The sequence below is a fragment of the Ochotona princeps genome, chromosome 22 (genome assembly GCF_030435755.1).
Source record: "Ochotona princeps isolate mOchPri1 chromosome 22, mOchPri1.hap1, whole genome shotgun sequence".
In the NCBI taxonomy this organism is placed as follows: domain Eukaryota; kingdom Metazoa; phylum Chordata; class Mammalia; order Lagomorpha; family Ochotonidae; genus Ochotona; species Ochotona princeps.
In genome coordinates, this window is record NC_080853.1 from 34686340 (window position 1) to 34707897 (window position 21558).

The 21558-nt window shown below is 47.9% G+C and overlaps 1 protein-coding gene across 3 annotated transcripts in view; it reads left to right on the forward strand.

Annotated features, from left to right (window-relative positions):
- Positions 1-21033, forward strand: part of FERMT1 (FERM domain containing kindlin 1) — a 33307-nt gene extending 12274 nt beyond the window's left edge. For all 3 annotated transcript variants that reach the window (XM_058679707.1, XM_058679708.1, XM_058679709.1), the window contains exons 7-15: positions 5013-5120; positions 5527-5658; positions 7084-7133; positions 11310-11434; positions 12124-12230; positions 14153-14374; positions 15940-16064; positions 18011-18152; positions 20265-21033. In XM_058679707.1, coding sequence (XP_058535690.1) covers positions 5013-5120; positions 5527-5658; positions 7084-7133; positions 11310-11434; positions 12124-12230; positions 14153-14374; positions 15940-16064; positions 18011-18152; positions 20265-20438 — 1185 coding nt within the window. In that variant the 3' untranslated portion in view covers positions 20439-21033. The remainder of the gene's footprint in view (positions 1-5012; positions 5121-5526; positions 5659-7083; positions 7134-11309; positions 11435-12123; positions 12231-14152; positions 14375-15939; positions 16065-18010; positions 18153-20264) is intronic.
- The last annotated feature ends 525 nt before the right edge of the window (positions 21034-21558 follow it).

Below are 21558 nucleotides of genomic sequence, written 5' to 3' on the forward strand. Positions count from 1 at the left end.
AGAGAAATGCTCTCAGCTGGCCTGCGTCTCCACTGCCAGTACAATTCTCCCACCTGAAGTTTGTTGGACACTAATGTGGGCTGAAATAAGTTCTCTGAATTTCTCCCCTTCCTTGCTTCTCATAGCCATGTTGTAGGGCTCTGGGTCAGTGGTTAAGTGGCCAGGGCTGGCTGCTCCCATGCCAGCTCTGTTGCTTGTTCGAATGCCCGTGGCAGTGCGTAACTCCCACTGAGTCAGGGCAAAGGGCACCTTTGGGCTCTTCTTTGATGAGATCTTTAGGAGTGATTACAGTACTGTTTCTCTTACATAATAGGTTTGATTAAAAGGTAGTGTGAGTTATATAACAGTTTTCTTCTTTGCTTTGTCAGTTGGAACCAAATTCACACGTTCTGAGCCTAGTCTTCACTCAACTCTCATTTTTCTTTGCCGGATTTTTAGTTAATTTAAGCAATCTTACCATATGCCATCTACTTCAGTAAGCTGCCTTACTTTTCTTTTCTGAAACTAGGTAATACAAATAAATAATAAATAATACTCTGGCATTTGCTCATTTCAGTGGTAGTAATTTGGCCCCTTTTATCCATTCAGACTGTGCCCCATCTGATTTTCATTTATGCACTTATTTATTAAGCCAGTACTAAATGCCAAGAACTAAGTCACATACTGAGAACCAAAAAATATCAGACCTTACACAAGAGTTCTTAAATTACTTAAATAAAATTCAGGCCCGGCGCAATAGCGTAGCTAAAGTCCTCGCCTTGAACGCGCCAGGATCCCATATGGGCACCGATTCTAATCCCAGCAGCCCTGCTTCCCATCCAGCTCCCTGCCTGTGGCTTGGAAAAGCAGTCGAGGATGGCCCAGAGCTTTGGGATCCTGCACCTGCGTGGGAGACCCAGAAGAAGTTCCTGGCTCCTGGCTTCGGATTGGCTCAGCTCTGGCCATTGAGACTGCTTGGGGAGTGAACCATCAGACAGAAGATCTTCCTCTCTGTGTCTCTTCCTCTCTGTATATCTGACCTTGTAATAAAAATAAAAAATTCTTTTTTAAAAATTAATTAAATCAAATGCATGAGATTACAAAGAAATAAATTATAGTAACTAAAATCTTTCTTCAAATAGACATGATAGCACCTGTGGTTCTAAGTGAATAGGATAAATACGATCTAGAGGCTGCTCTCAAAACTAGCTCGATTTTGAATCAGTACTAGGAATAAGCATTATTTGAAGACAACAGCAGTAACTGAAACGGGAGGGAAGAGCTGTGATGTAGGTCATTCCAACCTCTACTCCTCTGGCTTTTAGAGGGGCAAAGCCTACGGGCCAAAGTGGAAAGTGATGTGTCTGCGAGGTGTCACGAACCACAAGGGCAGACACTGCGAGCAGTGCTTAGGATGTTGCTTGGCAGGCCTGCCTCCCACGTGGGAGTGCCTGGATCCCACGCGTGGCTCCCACACCGTGGGAGGCAACAAGCTCTGGCTCAGGTGGTGTGGCCCTGACACCCAAGTGGAAGGTCTGGGTGAGTCGCTGGCTCCTGGCTTCTGCCTGGGCCAGCCCAGCTGTGGAGGGCATTTGAAGAGTAAATCAGCAGGTGCAAGATTGACCTCTGTTTTGCTCACTTTTTTTCTCTTTCTCTCCCATCTCTCTTCCTTCCAAACCAAATGAACAAATAAGTCGTTTTTTAAAAATGTAGAATGAATTTCAATAAGAATGCAATCAAAACATAAAAAATCCAGAATCCATAAAAGGTTAGTACAGTTTAATAAAAAATGAAATATTATGTATGACCAAAATAAAAAAGCTATAAGGGTCGTTAAAAAGTCTTTGCAACACAAAGTGCAAACAGAAAATTCTTTTCCCTGATATGAAGAATCACTACAAATTAGACTTATAAAAAGACCAGCAACCTAGTGGGCTGATGGACAAGGGATATGAATACATGGTTCATTCAAAAGGAAGTACAATCAATGTACATTGGCAAGTATCAAAAAGTTTCACAGGCTACCTTAGCGAGAATGTGGCAAAACAGGTTCTCCCATACGTTGCTAGTAGGTCAAAGTACAAATTCAATCTAGCCTCTATGGAAGGCAATTTGGCGTTATCAATAGAATTACTAGTTCTATACAGCTTTGACCCAGGAAGTCTCTGAAGAATATATACCGCACCTCACATGTGGGTATTGTGAGGTATGTACATAAAGTTTTTACTACATTATTTTTGTTTTAGGAAGACGTTGATAACTATCTAGATATCTCTCGGTACGGATGTGGCTAAATGTGTTACTACTATCCATACTATATTGCTGAAAAATAAAAAACGAATCACCTCTTTTGATATGAAACAGATCAAGAGACACAGAGAAGATCTATCACCAGATCCCCTGTTAGCCAGGGCTGGGCTAGGTCAAAGTCAGAGTCCTGGAACTCTCTCCAGCTCTATCACATGGAGGACAGGGCCACAAGCAGCTGAACCCTTGCCTGCTGTCGCCCAGGGTTCACATTAACAGGAAGCTGAGTAGGAACCCAGGCACCCCGTACAGGATGTGGGAACCCCAGATGGTGACTTCACCATTGAGACAGATGTCTGCCCCCGCAATCCAGCTGTAAAGCACCTTCCGGGAAATTTCCTTACGGGTGTGGCCGATGACTCCCTAACATGCCTCCACTGGTTTACTTTCTGTCTCAAGTTTGGTTTTCCCCAAAACATCATAGACTCATTTTTAGGTCATTTTTTTTAAATCATTTTTATTTAATTATTTTTGAAGTCAAAGCCACAGAGAGAGAGAGACAAATCTTCCATCTGCTGGTTCACTCCCCAGATGGCCACAGGGGCAGGGGCTGAGCCAGGCCAAAGCCAGAAGCCAGGAAGGCAGGGATCCAGACACTGAGGCCATGCTCCGCTGCTTTCCCAGGTGCATTAGCAGGGAGCTAGATGGAAAGAGGAGCAGCCAGGACACGAACCGGCACCCATACGAGATGCCAGTGTTGCGGACGGCAGCTTTACTTGCTACGCCAAAACGCTGGCCCTATAGGTAATGTTTGCCCTAGATTCTTTTCAGGCATGCAGTGTTGAGGTGTATGTAATGTTGCCGGAGTCAGTTAGGCACGCCCTTGGGTTCCTGAGTGGGAACCCAATTGATGGACGGCTATGCCAGATTTCCTGTATCAGTTCAGGAGTTGAGGGACATTGGATGTTTCTAGTTTGGGGGCTTGCTCTAAGTAATCCTGTTGTGACTATTCTTGCATGTGTTTTGCTTTTGTTTGTTGAGGGGTGCTCTGGGCCGCTTCCCCAGCTTTTCCTGACACCTCACAAGGTTCATAAAGCTGTAAGGCCCTTGAGTCCCACACACTTGGTTGGGCATCTGTCCCTCTCCCCCAGCACCTGTGGAAAGCCTGAGAAGGACTGTGCAGACCAGGGTCACAGTGATCCTCTGCTGTCTGCTGGACTTGGCCGACTTCAGGGTTTAACATTTCCTAGTAACTCTGCTCTTTGTGTGCATAAGCCTCAAATAAAAGGAAAAATAAACAAATGCTAATCAGAGTGTGATAGATGTACTCTTTCTATTCCTTCTCTGTATTTATCTCAACTATTTTCCCAAAGGACTTAGTCAGCTGCGTACTCACTATAAAAAATCAAGCATCAGACGGAGTCCATTGTTTCCTGGATGCGGAGTCTTTTTCTCATGAGAGGAGTCCAGTCATCGGACCCTGGTGCTGGCCACTGCGCAGTGTGAATGCCTGTTGGGTGCCACTGGGCTCTAGACTTAGGGTTAAATAGTAAGTGTGTCGTACCACAATTTAGATCCATTTAAAAAAAAAATCAAACCAGATCTAGACAGAAATTAGGCTGGACAATGGCCCTTGTCTCAGGCCTTGTCAAGGTCAGCAGTGAAGGGTGAAGTCTCACGTAGAAGGGGGCCTGCCCTGCCTGAGCCTGGGTGCGCTGGGCAGCAGCAGGCCCAGAGAAGTAAGCCAGGTGCAGGAGGAAGTGTGTTGGACATGCCCACTTAGGGGTGAAACTGTTCAAGAAGAAAGGAGAGGGGGAGGGGAGAAGGAAGAAAGGATGGGTGGAGGAAAAGAAGAGAGAAAACTCAAGAACAGAGAGTGAAATGGGACGGGGGTGGAGAAGTACCGTGAGGTCGGGGTAGAAAGTGGTACCATGTTTTCTGGAGTGACACCCCTGTCAGCGATACCCGTACAAGTTGGTTTGTCGGCAGCTGAATAGTTTGTGCCTCCTGGCAAGCGAGACAAATGCTGCTGTACACATTGGCTACATGTACCTGTTTAGGTTTCTGTGGATCCCAATGACATATCCACGAGTGAACTTTCTGGATCAAATTCTGTGTTTATGTCTTTAAATAACTACCACACTACTTCACATCCTCACTCTCACTTTGTCTACAATTTACGTACATCATGTTCTCCAAATAACAGATGCTGTCAACCCTGTTTAGAGCCTGAATTGCTTCTTCCCTCTGTACAATGATATACATTCTATACAGTGTCATTTTTATTTTACATTGCATTTATCTACATATGTAAGTCGGCTTCCAGACATTGTCTCTTATTGATTCTTTGTCAATCACTATACCAACACCACACTAATTTAATTACTGAGATTTTAATTATATGTTTTAATGGCTGGAGAGCAAGCGTCTCCCCCAGTATTTCGATCACATCCTGCTTGGGGTTGTACTGGACTTGCGGATGTCCTTGGAGAGCCCTCCTGCTTCATACTGTATGTAGCCGTTTCCATGGTCATGTCCACTCCCGTAAGTGTGGTCAGTGAAAAAGAGGGGCCATCATGGAACGGAAGGAGGTCTGGAAATACTTGGGAGCAGGAAGTTCCAAGTGCATCAGTAAAACGAGCTGAGGCACAGGAAGGATGGAAGCGTGCCTTTCAGCTCCCTGAGCTGAGGTTCGTTGCACCTGCCAAGGAGCCGGGTTCCTCACCAGTACTTTCTGGGCGGCAGAATGGAAATGCTCCCCCACACATGTCTGTTCTTGTCTCTAGTACGATGCTGTCCGAATAAACCAACTCTACGAGCAAGCTAGGTGGGCCATCCTCTTAGAGGAAATTGACTGCACGGAGGAGGAGATGCTGATCTTCGCAGCCCTGCAGGTACGGGCAGGTTGGTAACTTTTTCCGAAGAGATAAATCAGGTGCGTTCTGCTTGCAGTTGCATCGTCTTCCTGATGGATTTGTTTTCTTTGAAGGCAGAGCTGAAAGTGAGGAGAGTAAATTTAAATGCAAAATGTCACTTAAAAAAAACCAACCTGCACCTGTGCACATCCTCTGTGAGCGCATGCTCTTAGAATTCTCACCTCTTTGCTGCTGCAAACACCATGGCCGGGGGGAGAACAGGTCTGCCACTGACAGACCACGAATGTCAGAATGTGTGTTCAGTGTCAACTGTCTCGCAGAGAAAGTAGCTCTCCTTTCAATAATAATAATGTTTAAAAAGGAGACGCAGCACCTGGGTTCATTTGTGTGCATAACATTTCTACGCCCTCTGCTTTCGTTATAGTATCACATTAGCAAATTGTCCCTATCAGCTGAAACACAGGATTTGACAAGCGAGTGTGAGGCCGATGAAGTCGAAGCGGCGCTGTCTCATCTGGAAGTGACCCTGGAAGGTGGAAAAGCAGACAACCCTCTGGTAGGAACTTGCCATGCAAGGCAGACCTGTGACTGTGTTCTGACCTGTGGGCACAGAGAGATGGCCTTCCTTTACCAGAAGCAGGAGGCTATCCCATCCGATTTCTAAAAGAGAGGCTGTGCTTTCCTCTTATCAAACTGCCAAGCTTTCCTCGGGTCACCCTGAGAAAGACTAGCAGATGTTTTCATTGCCACCAAAGACGGTTCTTTTTAGAGTTGGCGTGGAGCTAAGGGGTGATGGCTGAGATGGCTCCACTTCAACCTTTCAGAACATGGGATCGACCCTAAACTTAAGTCTAGAAGGGACCACCCTGCTAGTGCATACGCAACTGTGAGCGTGGAGAAAATACTTTTCAGTTGTATTATCTGTTTGTTGACATACATTTCAACGGAGCACAGTCTATGTCTAGGATATTGTCCAACATTCTTGAGCTCTTTGACTTCAGGAAATAAAGAAAGAAAAACCTTCCAGCAAAGCATAAAGAAATAAAACCTGCTCGTTCCTTGCTCCCGTCACAGGCAGTACAGCTAATAGCGGCCTGGTCACTGGAAAGCCCTTCGTGTCTAATTCATTCATTACCTCCCCTTTTGCTTAACTTCAACGGGGAGAGTAATTACTAGTTTAATCACTTCGAATCAGATAGGTGGGCCCATTGTAACTGGATCAAATAATAGATGAATAAGAATTAGTCATCGTACCCTTAGGCATTCGGTGTGGGTTCTCTTATCATTAAATGCTTTTAAATAGGAAATTGGAATGCAAGAGCAAATACTAGATGCAAACAGTGCCAGGGTTCTGTAAAGCTGCAGGGGCTTTGGTCTCACATATGGCCACACGTGGGCCCCTCAGCCAAAGTTCTCCTGTCTGTTTTGTCCATTGAATTCGTGTACCAGGAAAGGGATCCATCTGGAAATAAATGTAAAATTCCTCCTCCTCCCTCAGTATTTTTATGTGACACCAACAATAGGCTTTTCAGTTTGAAAGCAAGCACCAGCAACCCTGCAGAGTGAACTTTGGACCAAGTTCCTCTTGAGGGTTTAATCAGTGACCTAGAGGTAGCGGGAGTTACTCTCACGTAAAGACTACACAGGATTTTATTTTTACAGAAAAGTCATTTGTAGCTACAAGCTAACACCCAAGTCCAGCAGTTGAACTTGGCTGGCCCCTCTCTAAGCCCCTGCGTGTGCTCTGGGCCCCTCCCAGTCTCTGCCCAACGTGCACCCCACACCCCACAGAGCTCACTACCAGAGGTGTGGCTAGGGAGCAGGTGGAGCTGCGTTTTTCATTTTATTGAATGTATATTCACGCACATGGAAGTAGCGATGTGTGGCAGATGGCTGACGGCCGTATTAGACAGTGCTGAAGCATAGTAGAAGTCCCACCCATGAGATCCCAGCCCATGAAATGTTACTTGTTTCTTCTTAGGAGGACATCACCGATATTCCTAAACTTGCTGACAATCTCAGGCTGTTTAGGTGAGTAGCCCTTGGGGGGGGGAAGGGGAGAATTCTAACAAACCTTTGTAGGTAAGGAGTTGCACATGTAGACTGCACATCCACTGGGCAAGTTCATAGTCAGAAAAGGGGTTGAATTCCAGTTCCACCACATGTACCAGCAAGGTGACCCTGGCGATGCTTTTAGACCTCACAGCCTCAGTGTTCTGATAGGTAAAATGGAGATACACCGTCCTGGATTTGTTGGCAGGGTTAGATAAAATAATGCATACGAGACATTTTCAAAGCTACTGGCTTAGAGTAGGTGTTTACTTTAGGAGGGAAAGAACAGGACCAGAACCCATGTAAAGGGCATGAATGCCAGACCAGAGTGTCTAGTGAAACTTCCTCAGGAGCCCTGGGACTCCTGCACCCTTTGGAAGTTTGCAAATCATTTTTTTCTAGACCTTGGAGCCTTATTATGTAGTCACCGTAGTTTTATCTTTCTCCTCTTTCACTGCTCCTCAAAAATTACCCAGTCACCTCAGGTTGAGGGAAAGCTGTTTAAAAGGCAGAGAATGTTGGGGGGTTTGACCCACACAGAAAGAATTGTCACCTTTGAGTCCCTGCCAAGGTGCACAAAGATGAAAGAAGCAAGATCCTTTGATGTTCTATCAGTCACTTACATCACTTTATGGTTTGTTGATTCTTCTTAACAAACGGACATTTCCCTGGAGCAACTGGGTTTGATAACAGAAGAAAGATTTGGAAAGAATGAGAGTCAGACAGAAAGAGAAACAAGTGCCCACAGGTCACAGTAGACAGGCAGTAGACAGTATCTCCACTGAGTTTCCATGGGTCGGCATCTTTCATGGGAGGATGTAGTCTCAAACAATAAGCTCATTGATGTAACTTCCCTGGTGAAAAGACTTGCAGCCACGATGGATCCCGATTGTTAGAGTCTGAACTAGCGGGGGAAAAAAAGATAAATACAGATACATCTTTTTTTCTTCAATTTTTGTTTTCTTTTTCATTTTTGATGAAGTTTACATAGTTGACCAGGGTGAGACCATTGTTTCCAAATCTTCCTCTCTTCCTCCTGATTTGGGGAAAGGGATGAGGATTTAGGGAAGTAGCCGCGCCCAGCCTCCCCTGCCATCCCAGTTCCCACGGATGGGGAATGGCCACCTGATGCCATCCCAGGAAGTCCCAATCTGGAGCATGCTCTGAGGGTTCTACTCAGGTGATTTTGATAGTTCTGAAATGCTGTCAATCTCACGGATCCAAGGATGAGCAAATCCTTTCAAGGTCCACTAATTCACATAGTCCTCCTTAGCGTCTCCATTCACCCAGATATTTGCTAACAATGCTCGGCTAGGGTAGTTCACCGATTTGCTCTGATCTCCTTCCTCTGCTATGGTACTGGATATCTTCTGCAGGCCCCAGGGGACTGCCATATCCTCCATGCGCATCTGCAGCTCTTGTATGTATCAATGGGTGTTGAAACATGTGAGCTGGGTTAGAGGGAGAGCCAGCCTGGGCTAAGCAACTGTATCCACTGGTGCACACATGAGCCAGAGTAAGATCAGGCTGGTTGGGTTTTGCCACAGCATCAGCTGGTAAACACTGGGACTGGGGGCAAGTCCTATCAGGCAAGACTGCAGAAACAGCTTGATGAGTGTAAGATCCAGGGCTGGAAGTGGACCTGTTAGCGAAACTGTGGGCACCTCTCTGATGGGTTGCAACTTCCACTGGTGAGCATGAGAATCAGGGCTGGGGACATGCTTGGCTAGACAGGCAGTGGCACCTGCCAGCGTGAGTGTTGGCTGAAGAGTGGAGTCAGTTGGGTCAAAATAAGTTTCAACACCCATTGATAAATACAAGAGTTGAATGGGATACGGAACAGACTGGGCCAGTGTGCTACACATACTGGCAAGTATAGGAACCAGGGCTAGGCAGGTCTGGTGGGTATTCTGGGGGGTCCCCCTGACTAGGCCATAATTCCCGCTGGTGTATATGAGGACTGAGTGTGTGCTGGGCGGAGTTGGGCTGGCCCACAGCATCCATTTGTTTACGTGAGAGACAAGGCTGGAGACAGAACTGACCCAGCAATTGCAATAAACACTGTGTGTGTGTAGGCAGATGTAGGTGACAAACTGAGCTGGACTCTGTACTGGCCATCACATGCATGAGTCAGGTCTGGGATCACCTCAGATGAGGTTTCTTTGGGATTCTTTCCAACTAAACTGCATGGACTCAGAACTTCAACCATGCGAAGAATTGCAGGATCTGTGGTCTGACCGTGGATTGCATGTGTCATAAGTAGACCTCCTCAGTGGAGAGGAGGAGCAGTGGATTGCATATCCAGATGCATATGGAGGATATGGCAGTCCATTGGACCCTGTAGAGGACATCTAGTACCATAGCAGAGGAAGGAGACCAGAGCAAATTGGTCAACTACCCTAGCCAAGCATTGTTAGCAAATATCTGGGCGAATGGAGACACTAATGTGGACTATGTCAGCAGATGGATCTTGAAAGGATTTGCTCATCCTTGGATTGGTAAGATGGACAGCATTTCAAAAGTATGGAAACCACTTGAACAGAACCTTCGGAGCATGTTCCACATTGGGGACCCTGGGTGACATCTAGTGTCACCATCCCTGGGTCTAAGGCAGTTGGAAGGCTGGGTGTGACTTCTCCCCTTACCTCTTACCCCGCCCCCCCAAATACAAGTAGAAGAAAAATTTTGGAATCAATTGTCTCATCCACTTTCCCCTAATCCTCTACCTTCCCACCCTAATCAACTGTGTAAATATCATCGAAAACAAATTTTAAAAATAAATAAATGAATCATAAAATATATATATTTTTTTTTAAAGTCCAAGTTTCTCCTAACAGGAGTTCCAGAAGAAAGCCAGGAGAAAAGCAACATTGAAAAGATATGGCTCCTTAAAAAGAGAATGATATTAATTGTGGCTCTAATGTTGCAAATGTTATATTAATGCAATGATTAATTAATGCCTGACAGTTTTAAGATTTATTCTTTACTTTTCATTTTTTTATTTATTATTCTGTAATATCCTTTAATACACTATCATTTTGTTGTGGCCCCTGGGATATTTGCAGTAAGGATCATATTATTTTAGCTAAGTGTTGAAGCACTGGCATATCAAGAGGCTTGGACAGAATTATAGGAGTGGCACTCACCACAAGATTCCTTGCCCTCTCCCGTTCGCTCTCTTTTTTAACATTTTTGTTTTCATTTTACATGAAAAGCAGAGAGATGCAATTACAGAGGGAGATTTTCCATCCACTGCTTCACTCCTTAAATGTCAGCAACAGCCAAGACTGGGTCAGGCTTCTGAAACCAGAAGCCCAAAATTCAATCCAGGTGTCCCACGTGGGTAGCAGGAATCAAGTATTTAAGTCATGACCTGGTGCCTTCCAGGGTAGGCATTAACAAGAAGCCAGAGTTACAAGTTGAGCCAGGACTCAACCCAGGTGCTACTGTACAGGATGAGAGTGTTGTGTGGCATCTGAGCATCACCCCTGCCCTTCTTCAACACAGAAAGCCACAACTCCAGTGTCAGACACCTGCTTCACCCGCAAGGCCCGGGTTGCTAATTTCGTCTGTTTCTACCCTGTTTCCCACCTCTCTTTCTCTCATGTTTCCTAATTTGGATAACCTAAACACACCTGCCCTGGACACTGCCAGCCTTTCTGTGGCTCTCTGGAATGTTCTGGTGCTTTCTCATAAGCATCAAGTGGAAGTCATAATGCCCCTAGTTGGCTTTCTGTCTGATCTCTCGGTTCCGAGAAGTGCAGCGAGCATGTCCCAGGTTTCTCACCATCGCTTCACTTGTGCCAGGGACTGTGACACACACTTCCAGTTTGACCAAAGCCCTGAGATGTTAACACTGCCACTGTCCCCACCCACAGGGGACCAGAAGCCATCTGGTCTCTCGCAGGCAGTAGCAGGACCAGACTGTGAACCCAGTCTAACTCAGATCCTTCGCATTAGCTTCTTCACCTCTTAGCAACACTTCGTGTCCAGTCTTTAGAAATGAGTGGGCATTTGGGGGGAAAAAATGTTTTTTTTTTTTTAAATGAAAAGTGTATGGCTTGGCAGAGCCTGGAGAGCATGTTGATCTGCTCAAAAGGCGAATGTCTCCTGTGTGTCTAGACAGCACTCTTAACATTTACTGTGCTTTTTTAGGGCCAAGAAGCTGATGTTAAAGTCTTTCAAACAATATTGGTTCGTCTTTAAAGACACATCCATAGCCTACTTTAAAAGTAAAGAAGTTGAACAAGGAGAACCAATAGAAAAACTGAATCTTAGAGGTAAGAGCATCCAGCACCTGGCCGGGGCTTGTCATGATGCAGCAAGCAGATCAAAGCATCTTTCTGCAGAGCACGTTGCTTCTGGGGGACCATGTGGGTGGCACCAGCAGCCTGCCTCACAGCATCTCTTCCTCGTGGGACGTGGACTTGGACTTGGTCTGTCCGAAGTGTGTTCATGGTGGTGTGATTGTGTCCAATTGTGTAGCACCTGAGGCATTGTGGGATCCAGAAAGGCTTTTTGCATTCTGAAACAATTAAGTTTCATTCAGTGTCACTTCAATACCAAGTCTGTCTTCCGCAAATGACTAATAATGTGGTGGTAACACCCCACTAATTGATTGTTTCATTAGCCAGTGCGTTTGACTCGCACATCGTTGTGACCAATCAGAGCATTCCCTCTGCCTGCGTTTATCTTGCAGTTCACCACTATCCCTGTGAACTGGGATACCTAACATAAGCCTCAAAAAGAAATTCAAGTGATCTCATTATTCAAGAAAATCTGTTTTCATTCCCCATGTGAACTGCTCCTAATTGTTCTCTGATTGTTCGTTCATGAATACTACCGGCTGGCGTTTCCATTTTTCAGGAGAGCCAGATGTTCAAAGTCTCTATTTCCAGCGTAGGCCTGACGTTCGTTCGTGTAACAGACTCACTGCAGCTCGGTTTTGTCCCTGCCTTTTGTCCTTCAGGTTGTGAAGTTGTGCCAGATGTCAATGTTGCAGGCAGAAAATTTGGAATCAAGTTACTAATCCCTGTTGCTGATGGAATGAATGAAGTCTATCTGCGATGTGACCATGTAAGTGAAACCACAGAACGGTGCTGAGTCAGTTCCCGTTCAGTAAGCCCGGTGGCGAAAACATGTGAGTGCTTTCTCACAGGGAAACACCATCGCATCACTCAACCACTGCATTCTGATACACCATATCAAAGAATCATGTTTAATAAGCATTTGTTTCTGGAAGAGCCACAGTTGGGTTGGCATTGGATGCTCTCAGCTGGCAATCACAGGTCAGGTCTGCTTGGTCCCACAGGTCGGCCTGAATTTTAGTTTGTCCAACCCCAGGCTGCCAGGAAGAACTCTGGCAGCTGGCCCATGGCAGGACTTCTAGAGCTTCAGCCTGAAATCTGCACACGGTCACCTCCACCATGCTCCACTGTCCAGGGCAAAGCCTAGCTTGAAATCAAGGGTCAGCAGGTGCACTCCACGTGTGCTGGTGAACTGCAGAGCCACATGGCAGAGTGTAGACACAGTCGGAGGGGCAGGGGATGGTGTTGCCAACCGAGAGCCATTCTTATGTTTTCGCACCTACTGCAGCTCTGCACGGTTCTCCCTCTCAGCTTTGGTGCCCACTGCTGCTCTGCAGCCGAGGCCAGAGATGAGCAAAGTCATTACAGCATGACAGAAACCACCAGCAGCTGGTTCAAAGCCTCTCAGTGGCCCTGACTGTGACCCTAGGGTCAGAATCTGTACCACAGATAAACCAGACTATGGATAATAGAGGAAATCAGTTCCATTTTTGTTTCAACATTTTCTTTGTAATGTAAATCAAACATGCTCTGAAAGTCGAAATACAAGCATGCATTGCTGAACAACAGGGCCACGTTCTGATAAATGTGTCCCAGGACTTTGTCACTGTGTGAACATCACAGAGTGAAGTGGAGCAAACCTAGATAGCCTGGATCTGTCATCCCACATGCCCTCTTGATGCCATTAAGAGACACGGCCAGGGGCTGGCATTGTGATAGAGTGGGTTAAGTCAGAGCTGCAGGCAGTTCAAGTCCCGGTTGTTCCATATACACTCCCTGCTTGTGGCCTGGGAAAACAGCAGAGGATGATCCAAAGCCTTGGACCCCTGCACCCATGTGGGAGACCTAGAAGAAGCTCCTGGCTTCTGACCAGCACAGCTCTGACCATGTGGGGAATAAACCACCAGATGGAAGCGTTTTCTCTCTCTTTCTCTCTCTCTGTCTCTCTCTCTGGCTTTCAAATAAATAAAGAGAAAAAAACTGTGGGAAAAAAAAAAAAAGAGAGAGAGAGACTCAGCCAGGACAGTATGCATGAGCCTGCCAGCATGATACAGCACCCTGTCCAACGGTAACCTTTGTCCACGTAGAAGGAGTGGACTGTAAGACAGTAATCCAAGAGAACAGCACCAAGTTCACCTGGCATCATGATCAGGCCTTATATAACACTGCACGTGCTGGGCAGGTACCGAGTGTATGGCTGGCAGAGGGTTTTTCTTTGCACTGCATCGCCACAAACACATGAGTCAGGCATTCCATATGACATTCTGGTGGTGACCATGGTGCTACATGGTGGGAGTGTGTTCGGCTCTTTTGTAAATCCATGTCATGATCACGGGTGGTGTTGCTTCATGATGTTACATATACCAAGGCAGGTTTTCCAGCAGTGTGAGCTCCCACCTGCCTGGGCTCCATGGGCTCCCTTGTGTCCTTGAGTCATCTTGAAATGTAGAGGTCCCCAGGTGGCATTTTTCAGAAGTGACATTCCTAGACCCTCAGCATCTAGAGCTCGGCTTGGCCCTCAACCGCTGTCGCTGAGCGCCAGTGTAGGTGGCCAACAGCTGCACCTCTTCCTTCGCCTGGGCGGTGAGGGTTTGGTATTGTAATGGGGAAGGAGGCCCAAGTCCTGCATGGTGGGCTGCACAATGGCTTTTCACTTCAACCTACCTCTCAGCCCACTTGTGTTTGCTGCAGGAGAACCAATATGCCCGGTGGATGGCCGCCTGCAGCCTGGCCTCCAAGGGCAAGACCATGGCAGACAGCTCCTACCAGCCAGAGGTCCTCAACATCCTGTCATTTCTGAGGATGAAGAACCGGACCTCGGCGTCTCCGGCGGCTTCCGGTCCCGAGAACATGGACATGAACCCGGAATGCTTTGTGTCGCCCCGCTGTGCCAAAAAGCACAAGTCAAAACAGGTACTGCTGCACTGGCCTGCAGAAGATTCTTTGTGTTGTTTTTTTTTATTTTGAATTTTTGAATTTTATGGTACAGTTTCATACAGACTGTGTTTCCTCCCCTTAAACTCCCACCCCCTGACAGATTTTCCCCATGTTGCTACAATAGTAGTCCTTCATAAGAAGTCATAATTCCATTAGATTCTTTGTTTTGACATAATAGGAGGAAATTGTTAATTTTGCAACAGATAACCGGGCTACTAACTCTTACAAAATTGTACTTAATTGAGCACAAAGTGAATCAATGTGGGCATTACAGATCAGCAGGTCTAGCTGCCACTTGGAACACCCACATCTCGGAGTGCTGGCTCAAGTCTTAACCTCCTGCTAATGCTGCTAGGAGGAAGCACATGGTGACTTGAGTGCTTGGGCCCCTTCTAGCCATGTGGGACACGCAGATGCAGTGTGGGCTTCTGGCCTGGCCCAGCCCTGGCTGTTGTGGACATCTGGGGAGTGAACCAACAGACGAAAGATCTCTCTCTTGCTCGCTCTCCATTTTTCTCTGCCTGAGAAGTAGACAAAAGTAGATCAACATTTTTTTAAAGATTTATTTATTTTTATTACAAAGCCAGATATACAGAGATGAGGAGAGACAGAGAGGAAGATCTTCCGTCCGATGACTCACTCCCCAAGTGACCACAATGGCCAGTGCTGCACCAATCCGAAACCGGGAACCAGGAACCCCCTCCAGGTCTCCCACGCGGGTGCAGGGTCCCAAAGCCTTGGGCCATCCTCGACTGCCCTCCAGGCCACAAGGAGGGAGCTGGATGGGAAGTGGAGCTGCCGGGACCAGAACCGGCGCCCATATGGGATCCCACACTTGCAAGGCGAGGACTTTAGCCGCTAGGCCATGCTGCCGGGCCCTAGGTCAACATTTTAAAAATATGGTTTAGTCCCCACAAGTTCAAGATCAAGGTGTGGGCATTTGGCACAGGAATGAGGATGCAGCTTGGGACCCCTGCGTCCCCTAGTGATGTGCTTTGTTCCGGTCCAGCTCCACTTCTGGTTCCAGCTTCCTGCTAATGCACACTTTGAGAGTCAGTAGTGATGGCTCCAGTACTTGGGTTCCTGCCACCAGATTGAGTTCGGGCTTCTAACTTCAGCCTGGCCCAGCTCTGACTATTACAGGTATTTGGGGAGTAAGCCAGCTGCTGGAAATTCTCTCTCTCTCCCTCTCTCTCTCTTTCTAATAAATAAAAATTGTAATCCAAATTATGCTTGCCTAATATTGGGTTAGAAATCACCCAGTTGAACTGACTCAAGGAGTATCATGGAGCCATTGCATGTGGATTCTCCATAGAGAGGGAGACCCCAAGATGCCCTGTTCCCATGTACTCACTCTTGTCTTTCCCCAGTGCGTCCCCGTCTTCCACACAAAGCTGGAGCCAGAATGAGCAGGGAGGAGTGAAGATGAGGTCTGGGTCCTTGCCATGGCAGACAGCCCTTGCCAAGGCTGCTTGCTCTCCCTGGGGATGTGGGGCTGAAGGAAGGCGCACAGCGCAGTGATGTCCTCTGCTTGTGTTCAGCTGGCAGCCCGGATCCTGGAAGCCCACCAGAATGTGGCCCAGATGCCCCTGGTCGAAGCGAAGCTGCGGTTCATCCAGGCGTGGCAGTCCCTGCCTGAATTCGGCCTGACCTACTATCTTGTCAGGTGATCACACTACTGCTTGCCTTTCTTGCTTTGTATTCCACATTACAAGACATCTGGCAGCCAGATTTGCTTTCACATCATCTAAAATGTAGAAGCCTCTTAATGGTAGAACTCTGTCCCTCAGGCTGCCCCCTGCCCATCTTCCATAGCTGCCTTTCAAAGTCTCAACACGGCCACATGTGGGAAAAGACATTTGTAAATGCTTAAAGAGATTTCATTCCTTTAGGATAACTACATTTGAATCAATGATTAAGTTTGTGAAAGCCAAAGCTTCCCTTCGCATTTCTTTTCCCTGTGACATTTCCCCCACCACATCTCGCAGTGTGGCTCTGCAGCATTGTTAGATTCCCAGACTGAGAAATCCCAACACTCCTGGTGTTACTGTCACGCAGTCGTACCACGTGGTGCACCTGTTCCCCCTAGTCTCTGGAGATTTCGGAGCCAGTAGAGCCCAGAAGAAGGCCCATCCATCACCTGCTTCCTGTTTTACACTAAGATAGCCCTAGTCCCCCCCAGCCAAGGGCATGTACTGGCAACGCAAGCAGTGCCCTCAGTCCCAGGCCACCTCAGCACCACAGCCCTGCCCCACTGTGCGGGAGGCACTTCCCAAAATGTATCCACAAACTGCTCTTGAATCCAGACATACTGCTATGCTCAGTAAGGAAGATTTGGATTTTGGTTTTTGTTTTTGTCTTTTTTAAATATATATTTAATTGTTTTAAGGGCAGAGTTAGAAAAAGAGACAGAGATCTTCCATCCACTGGTTTACTCTCCAAATGGCTGCAACAGGCCAGTCCAAAGCTAACTTCTTCCAGGTCTCCCTTGTGAGCACAGGGGCCCAAGGACTAGAGCTTTCCCGGGCCATAAGCAGGAAGCTGGATCAGAAATGAAGTAGCTTGGACTCAAACTAGCACCCATATGGGATGCGGGTGCTGCAGATGGCAGCTTTACCAGCCAGGGCGTGGGACCAGATCCTGTTCCTAATGCTGTTCTCTCTCTTATACCGATGTCCTGCCCTTCATCAAATCCTTTAACGTATACACGGAAGAGGACCACTTCCTAGTCTGATTTGTTTGAAAGGTAGAGCAACAGAATGCATGAGAGAACCACACAGAGATGCCACCCTTTGACCACGTCTTACCAACTTCACTGCCCCTGCTGAGGGCCAGGTCCTCAGAGACCCTGCCTGACCCCATGGCAGGGCTGCAGCCACAAGGACCCCTACAGTGTCTAAGTCAGACCACGTCACACCTCTGGTCAGATCCTCGGATAGGCTCTCTGTCCCATCCAGGGTGAATGCCAAGTCTTTACAACAGCCTGCAAGAGCCCAGCGCTCTGACCTCAAGCTCACTTCCCTTCTGTCCACGTGCCAGCCCCCTGGGCTCCTGGCAGGTCCTGTAGCATGCCAGGCACAACACAGTTCTGAGGAAGTGACTCTGCCCTTTGCCTGCACTGCTCGTTCCCCGGCTGTCCGTGTGGACACCAGCATTCCTATCAGATGTGGCCTTCCGCCCATTTCCCTCACCCCTACGTCAGACAGTGACATGTAACATCACATCGTAACAGAAACCCTCAATTCCAGTGTTCTGTGCTGGTTCTCCCTGGTTCGCACCTGTATTTGTACTTACTCCAGAGACTTGGTCGCTAGCTGGGAGAATTATACACACTTAGTTCATCCCCAAACCTCCAGGACCCAGAAGGGCATTTCGCACTCACGCTTGGAGTGAGTTGATTGGACTTATTATCTTACTCTCCTGTGATGTTAGTCTCCCTTAGTGAATTCCCTCCGTATTCCCTATGACACAAGGAGCGTGCCTTCCTCTGGAAACTCCATCCTTCATTTCCCTTCTTCCGAACGAGCCTGGAAATGCTGTTCTCTGCTCTTCAGCAACTTGTGTGTGAATGAGCAGTTGCTGCTCTGAACTAACTTTTTTTTTTTTTTTCAGATTCAAAGGAAGCAAAAAAGATGACATTCTGGGAGTTTCCTACAACAGACTGATTAGAATTGACGCAGTCACAGGGGTTCCGATCACAACCTGGAGGTTCACAAATATGAAACAGTGGAATGTCAACTGGGAAATCAGACAGGTAAGGTGAAAACTTCTGATATTCAGGCCGAGCCTGTAAATATCTGTGTTTCCTCCAAAGCGTCAGTTATTCTGAGTTTACAACAGGTGTGGTCATATTTATAACCAGAAGCCTCAAGCACATGGTGGTTACTAAAATCATCACCTGCCAGTCGGGGCCGTCTCTTAGCATTAACACTGCTGACTGGCCTAGTCTCTACTCAGACTTTTTCTGCAGACTCTAAAATTGCTGAGCAATTTAATGTTCATCAACTTGGTAAGAATTGCCTAAGTTTTAGGTTGACAGTTACTCAGCAGAAACTACCTTAACTATGACTATTGGATGAAATAAATTCAAAAATAAGTAAATAAGCCCCATCTGCCTGGCTGCCAAGACAGCTGACTGGATGAGAACTGATAAGCTCTGCTACCTCACTGGAGAGCATTCCAGTTCTCAAAGGAAAACCCTGCAGGTGGGGTGTATGGGACCCCGGGGAACAGGCCCATCAGCTCAGGCCATGGAACAGCCTCCTGGGATAGCCAGTCCCGGGAGTACCTCATTCCAGATGAACACAGCTGCACAATGGCACCTACTGCTCATTTCACACAGTCTAATGTCGCTGCTGTAGAATCTGTCCCCACCACCAGGCATTCTCATTTCCCCAGTAGGAAATCCTCAACATATAGGGATGCTGGATGAACCACATTTGTTTTTAAAAACCCAGGAAGCTGGGCTTGACCCAATAGTTCAGTGGCTAAAGCCCTCGCCTTGCATGTGCTGGGTATCAGTTCATGTCCCAGCTGCTCTACTTCCCATCCGGCTCCCGGCTTTCAGCCTGGGAAAGTAGTAGAGGTTGGCCCAAAGCCTTGGGATCCTACATCAGCCTGGGAGACCCGGAAGAGGTTCCTGGCTCCTGGCTTCAGATTGGCCATTATACCTACCTGTGGAATGAATCAGTGGATGAAAGATCTTTTTGTCTGTATATATAGCTGACTTTCCAATAAAAATAAATATTTTTTTTAAAACAGGGAGCTGATAACCATGTGGGTTCTCCTTTGTAGAATGAGGTTTGAACCCCCCTGAAGGCAGTGGCTCTAAAATGTTGACGGGTATTTTGATCACCTGGAGAGATTTTCTTTCTTTTCTTTTAAAATTAGTATTTGAAAGACAAATTACAGAGAAAGGAAGGCAGAGAGATCTTTTCATCTGCTGGGTCATTCTCTAAATGGCCACAACAGCCAGGGCTGGGTCAGACAGGAGCCAGGAGCTTCTTCTCGGTCTCCAACCACCCGGAGTATCCTCTGCTGCTTTCCCAAGTGAATTCACAGGGGGCTGGATCCAAAGTGGAACAGCCAGGACTTGAACGGGTTTCCATATGGGATGAGAACCGGTGACGTCTCTCTTCGGGTTAACGATGTTCAGCTGGGAAGGGTCAAAGTTCATGGCTGCAGGACAATTTGGACAGGCCTTTATTGTCCATTAAAGAGTTCACAGATCCTCTCAACACACGAACTGTCTTCTAAAGAAGAGAGCTAGGCCCCGGCATGGTAGCCTAGTGACCAAAGTCCTTGCCTTGCACATGCCAGGATCGTATGTGCACACTAGTTCTAATCCTGTCAGCCCCTAATCCCGGCAGCCTTGCTTCCCATCCAGCTCCCTGCTTGTGCCCTGGGAAAGCAATTGAGGACGGCCCAATGCTTTGGGGCTCTGCACCCACGTGGGAGACCCCGGGGGAAGATCCTGGCTCCGGGTTCCTGGCTTCAGATCGGCTCAGCTCCAGCCGTTGCAGCCACTTGGGGAGTGAATCATCGGATAGAAGATTTTCTTCTCTGTCTCTGCTCTTCTCTGTAAAATCTGCCTTTCCAACAACAAATAAATAAATCTTAGAGGAAAAAAAAAAAGACAGCCAAAGCCTACATCATGCCCACCAGCTGGGAGTTTAGATTTTTACTAGGTGTGTGGTGCACTTGGCGCCACAAGAGAGCGCAAGGAAGGCAGCTATGTCCTCTGAAGCATGCCTTCTCTGCATGCCAGGAGGCAGTGCCAAGCTGGCCAGGTCAGCTGTCCTCGCTGCCAAGGCCACGTCGCGCTGAGCAGTTTCTCCCCTGTGCTGTTCCCACCTCCCTCCTCTAGGTGGCGATCGAGTTTGACCAAAACGTCTCCATTGCCTTCACCTGCCTGAGTGCGGACTGCAAGGTGGTGCACGAGTACATCGGCGGCTACATTTTCTTGTCCACCCGCTCCAAGGACCAGAACGAGACGCTCGACGAGGACCTGTTTCACAAGCTGACCGGCGGCCAGGACTGACACAGAGGAGCAGGTCTGCCCGAGCCCTCTGACTGCACGGGAGCGGTGGCTTGTCCTGCGTGCGGTTTGCAGATTAGCAACCGCAACGGGGGCGCGGAGAGGCAGCCGGATACTGAGCCCACACCAGCCACGCTGCCCGCATGTCTCTGCCACTGTGCCAGCAGGACGGAAGGGATCTCGGGGCTTTGTCCATCCACTGGGACGGAGCCCCTGCAGAGCTGTTCTTACTCATTGAGGCAGGCAGACGGGTGAAAATTACCTGCAAATTGCAAGCCGCACACACTCAGGAGGTGTGAGAAGAAATGAAGCTTTGCTTGGCACAGCTGTTTTTATCTCCCCGGCTATGGAACTGGTGGAGTTCCCTGAAGGTCAAAGCCTAGGGTGGGAGGTGGGGTCACTTGCTATCAGTGGGCAACCAGGGGTCAGGGCCGCAACCCTCATGTTCACAGTGACACCTGCCAAGGTGACCGTTGACCCATTTGGCCTTGGTCATTGGTCTTTTGCTCCTGCAGCCACCTGCATGCCTGCCCAGGGCTCCCACAGCCCCCTTTATGTACTTCTTGAAGATGCAAGTGATACGGGGTGCAAGGAAACCCATTGCCCTGCGCGGATCCAGGTCTCCACTGCCCCCCTTCTGACCTAGGGCCCCCAAAAGCAACTTCTGGAGGACTCTGGACAAGTCTCTGGCCCCACGGCAGCGGGCAGGGGAGGCCTGTTCTGAGGGACTGACGTTACTGTTTGCCGTCTCGGCACCCCCGCCCCTCCTGGCGGCCACCATTCACTCCACATTCTGGATCTAGCATCTGTTCCTACCACTCCCGGAGTTTTCCCCACCGGCCTCTGTGGCTCGCCTGCATAAGCAATAATGAACCTTGCTCCCTGCCCATCAGGGTGTCGTCCCCAACCGGGAACATGAGGCACGTTCACAGCCGCCTGGACCATCTGTTCCTGGTCCAGTCTCCATGATTTCGAGAAGATGAGCAACAGTAGAGCAGAACAGGAAGCATCAGAAAAATGTTTCATGTGATTTTTACAGTCTCCCCCCATGCAAAGAAAAGTGGGTTGCTATAATATGGTGAAGACTCGCGCAGTTCCAGCCTTCCAGGCCTGGCCCAAGTTC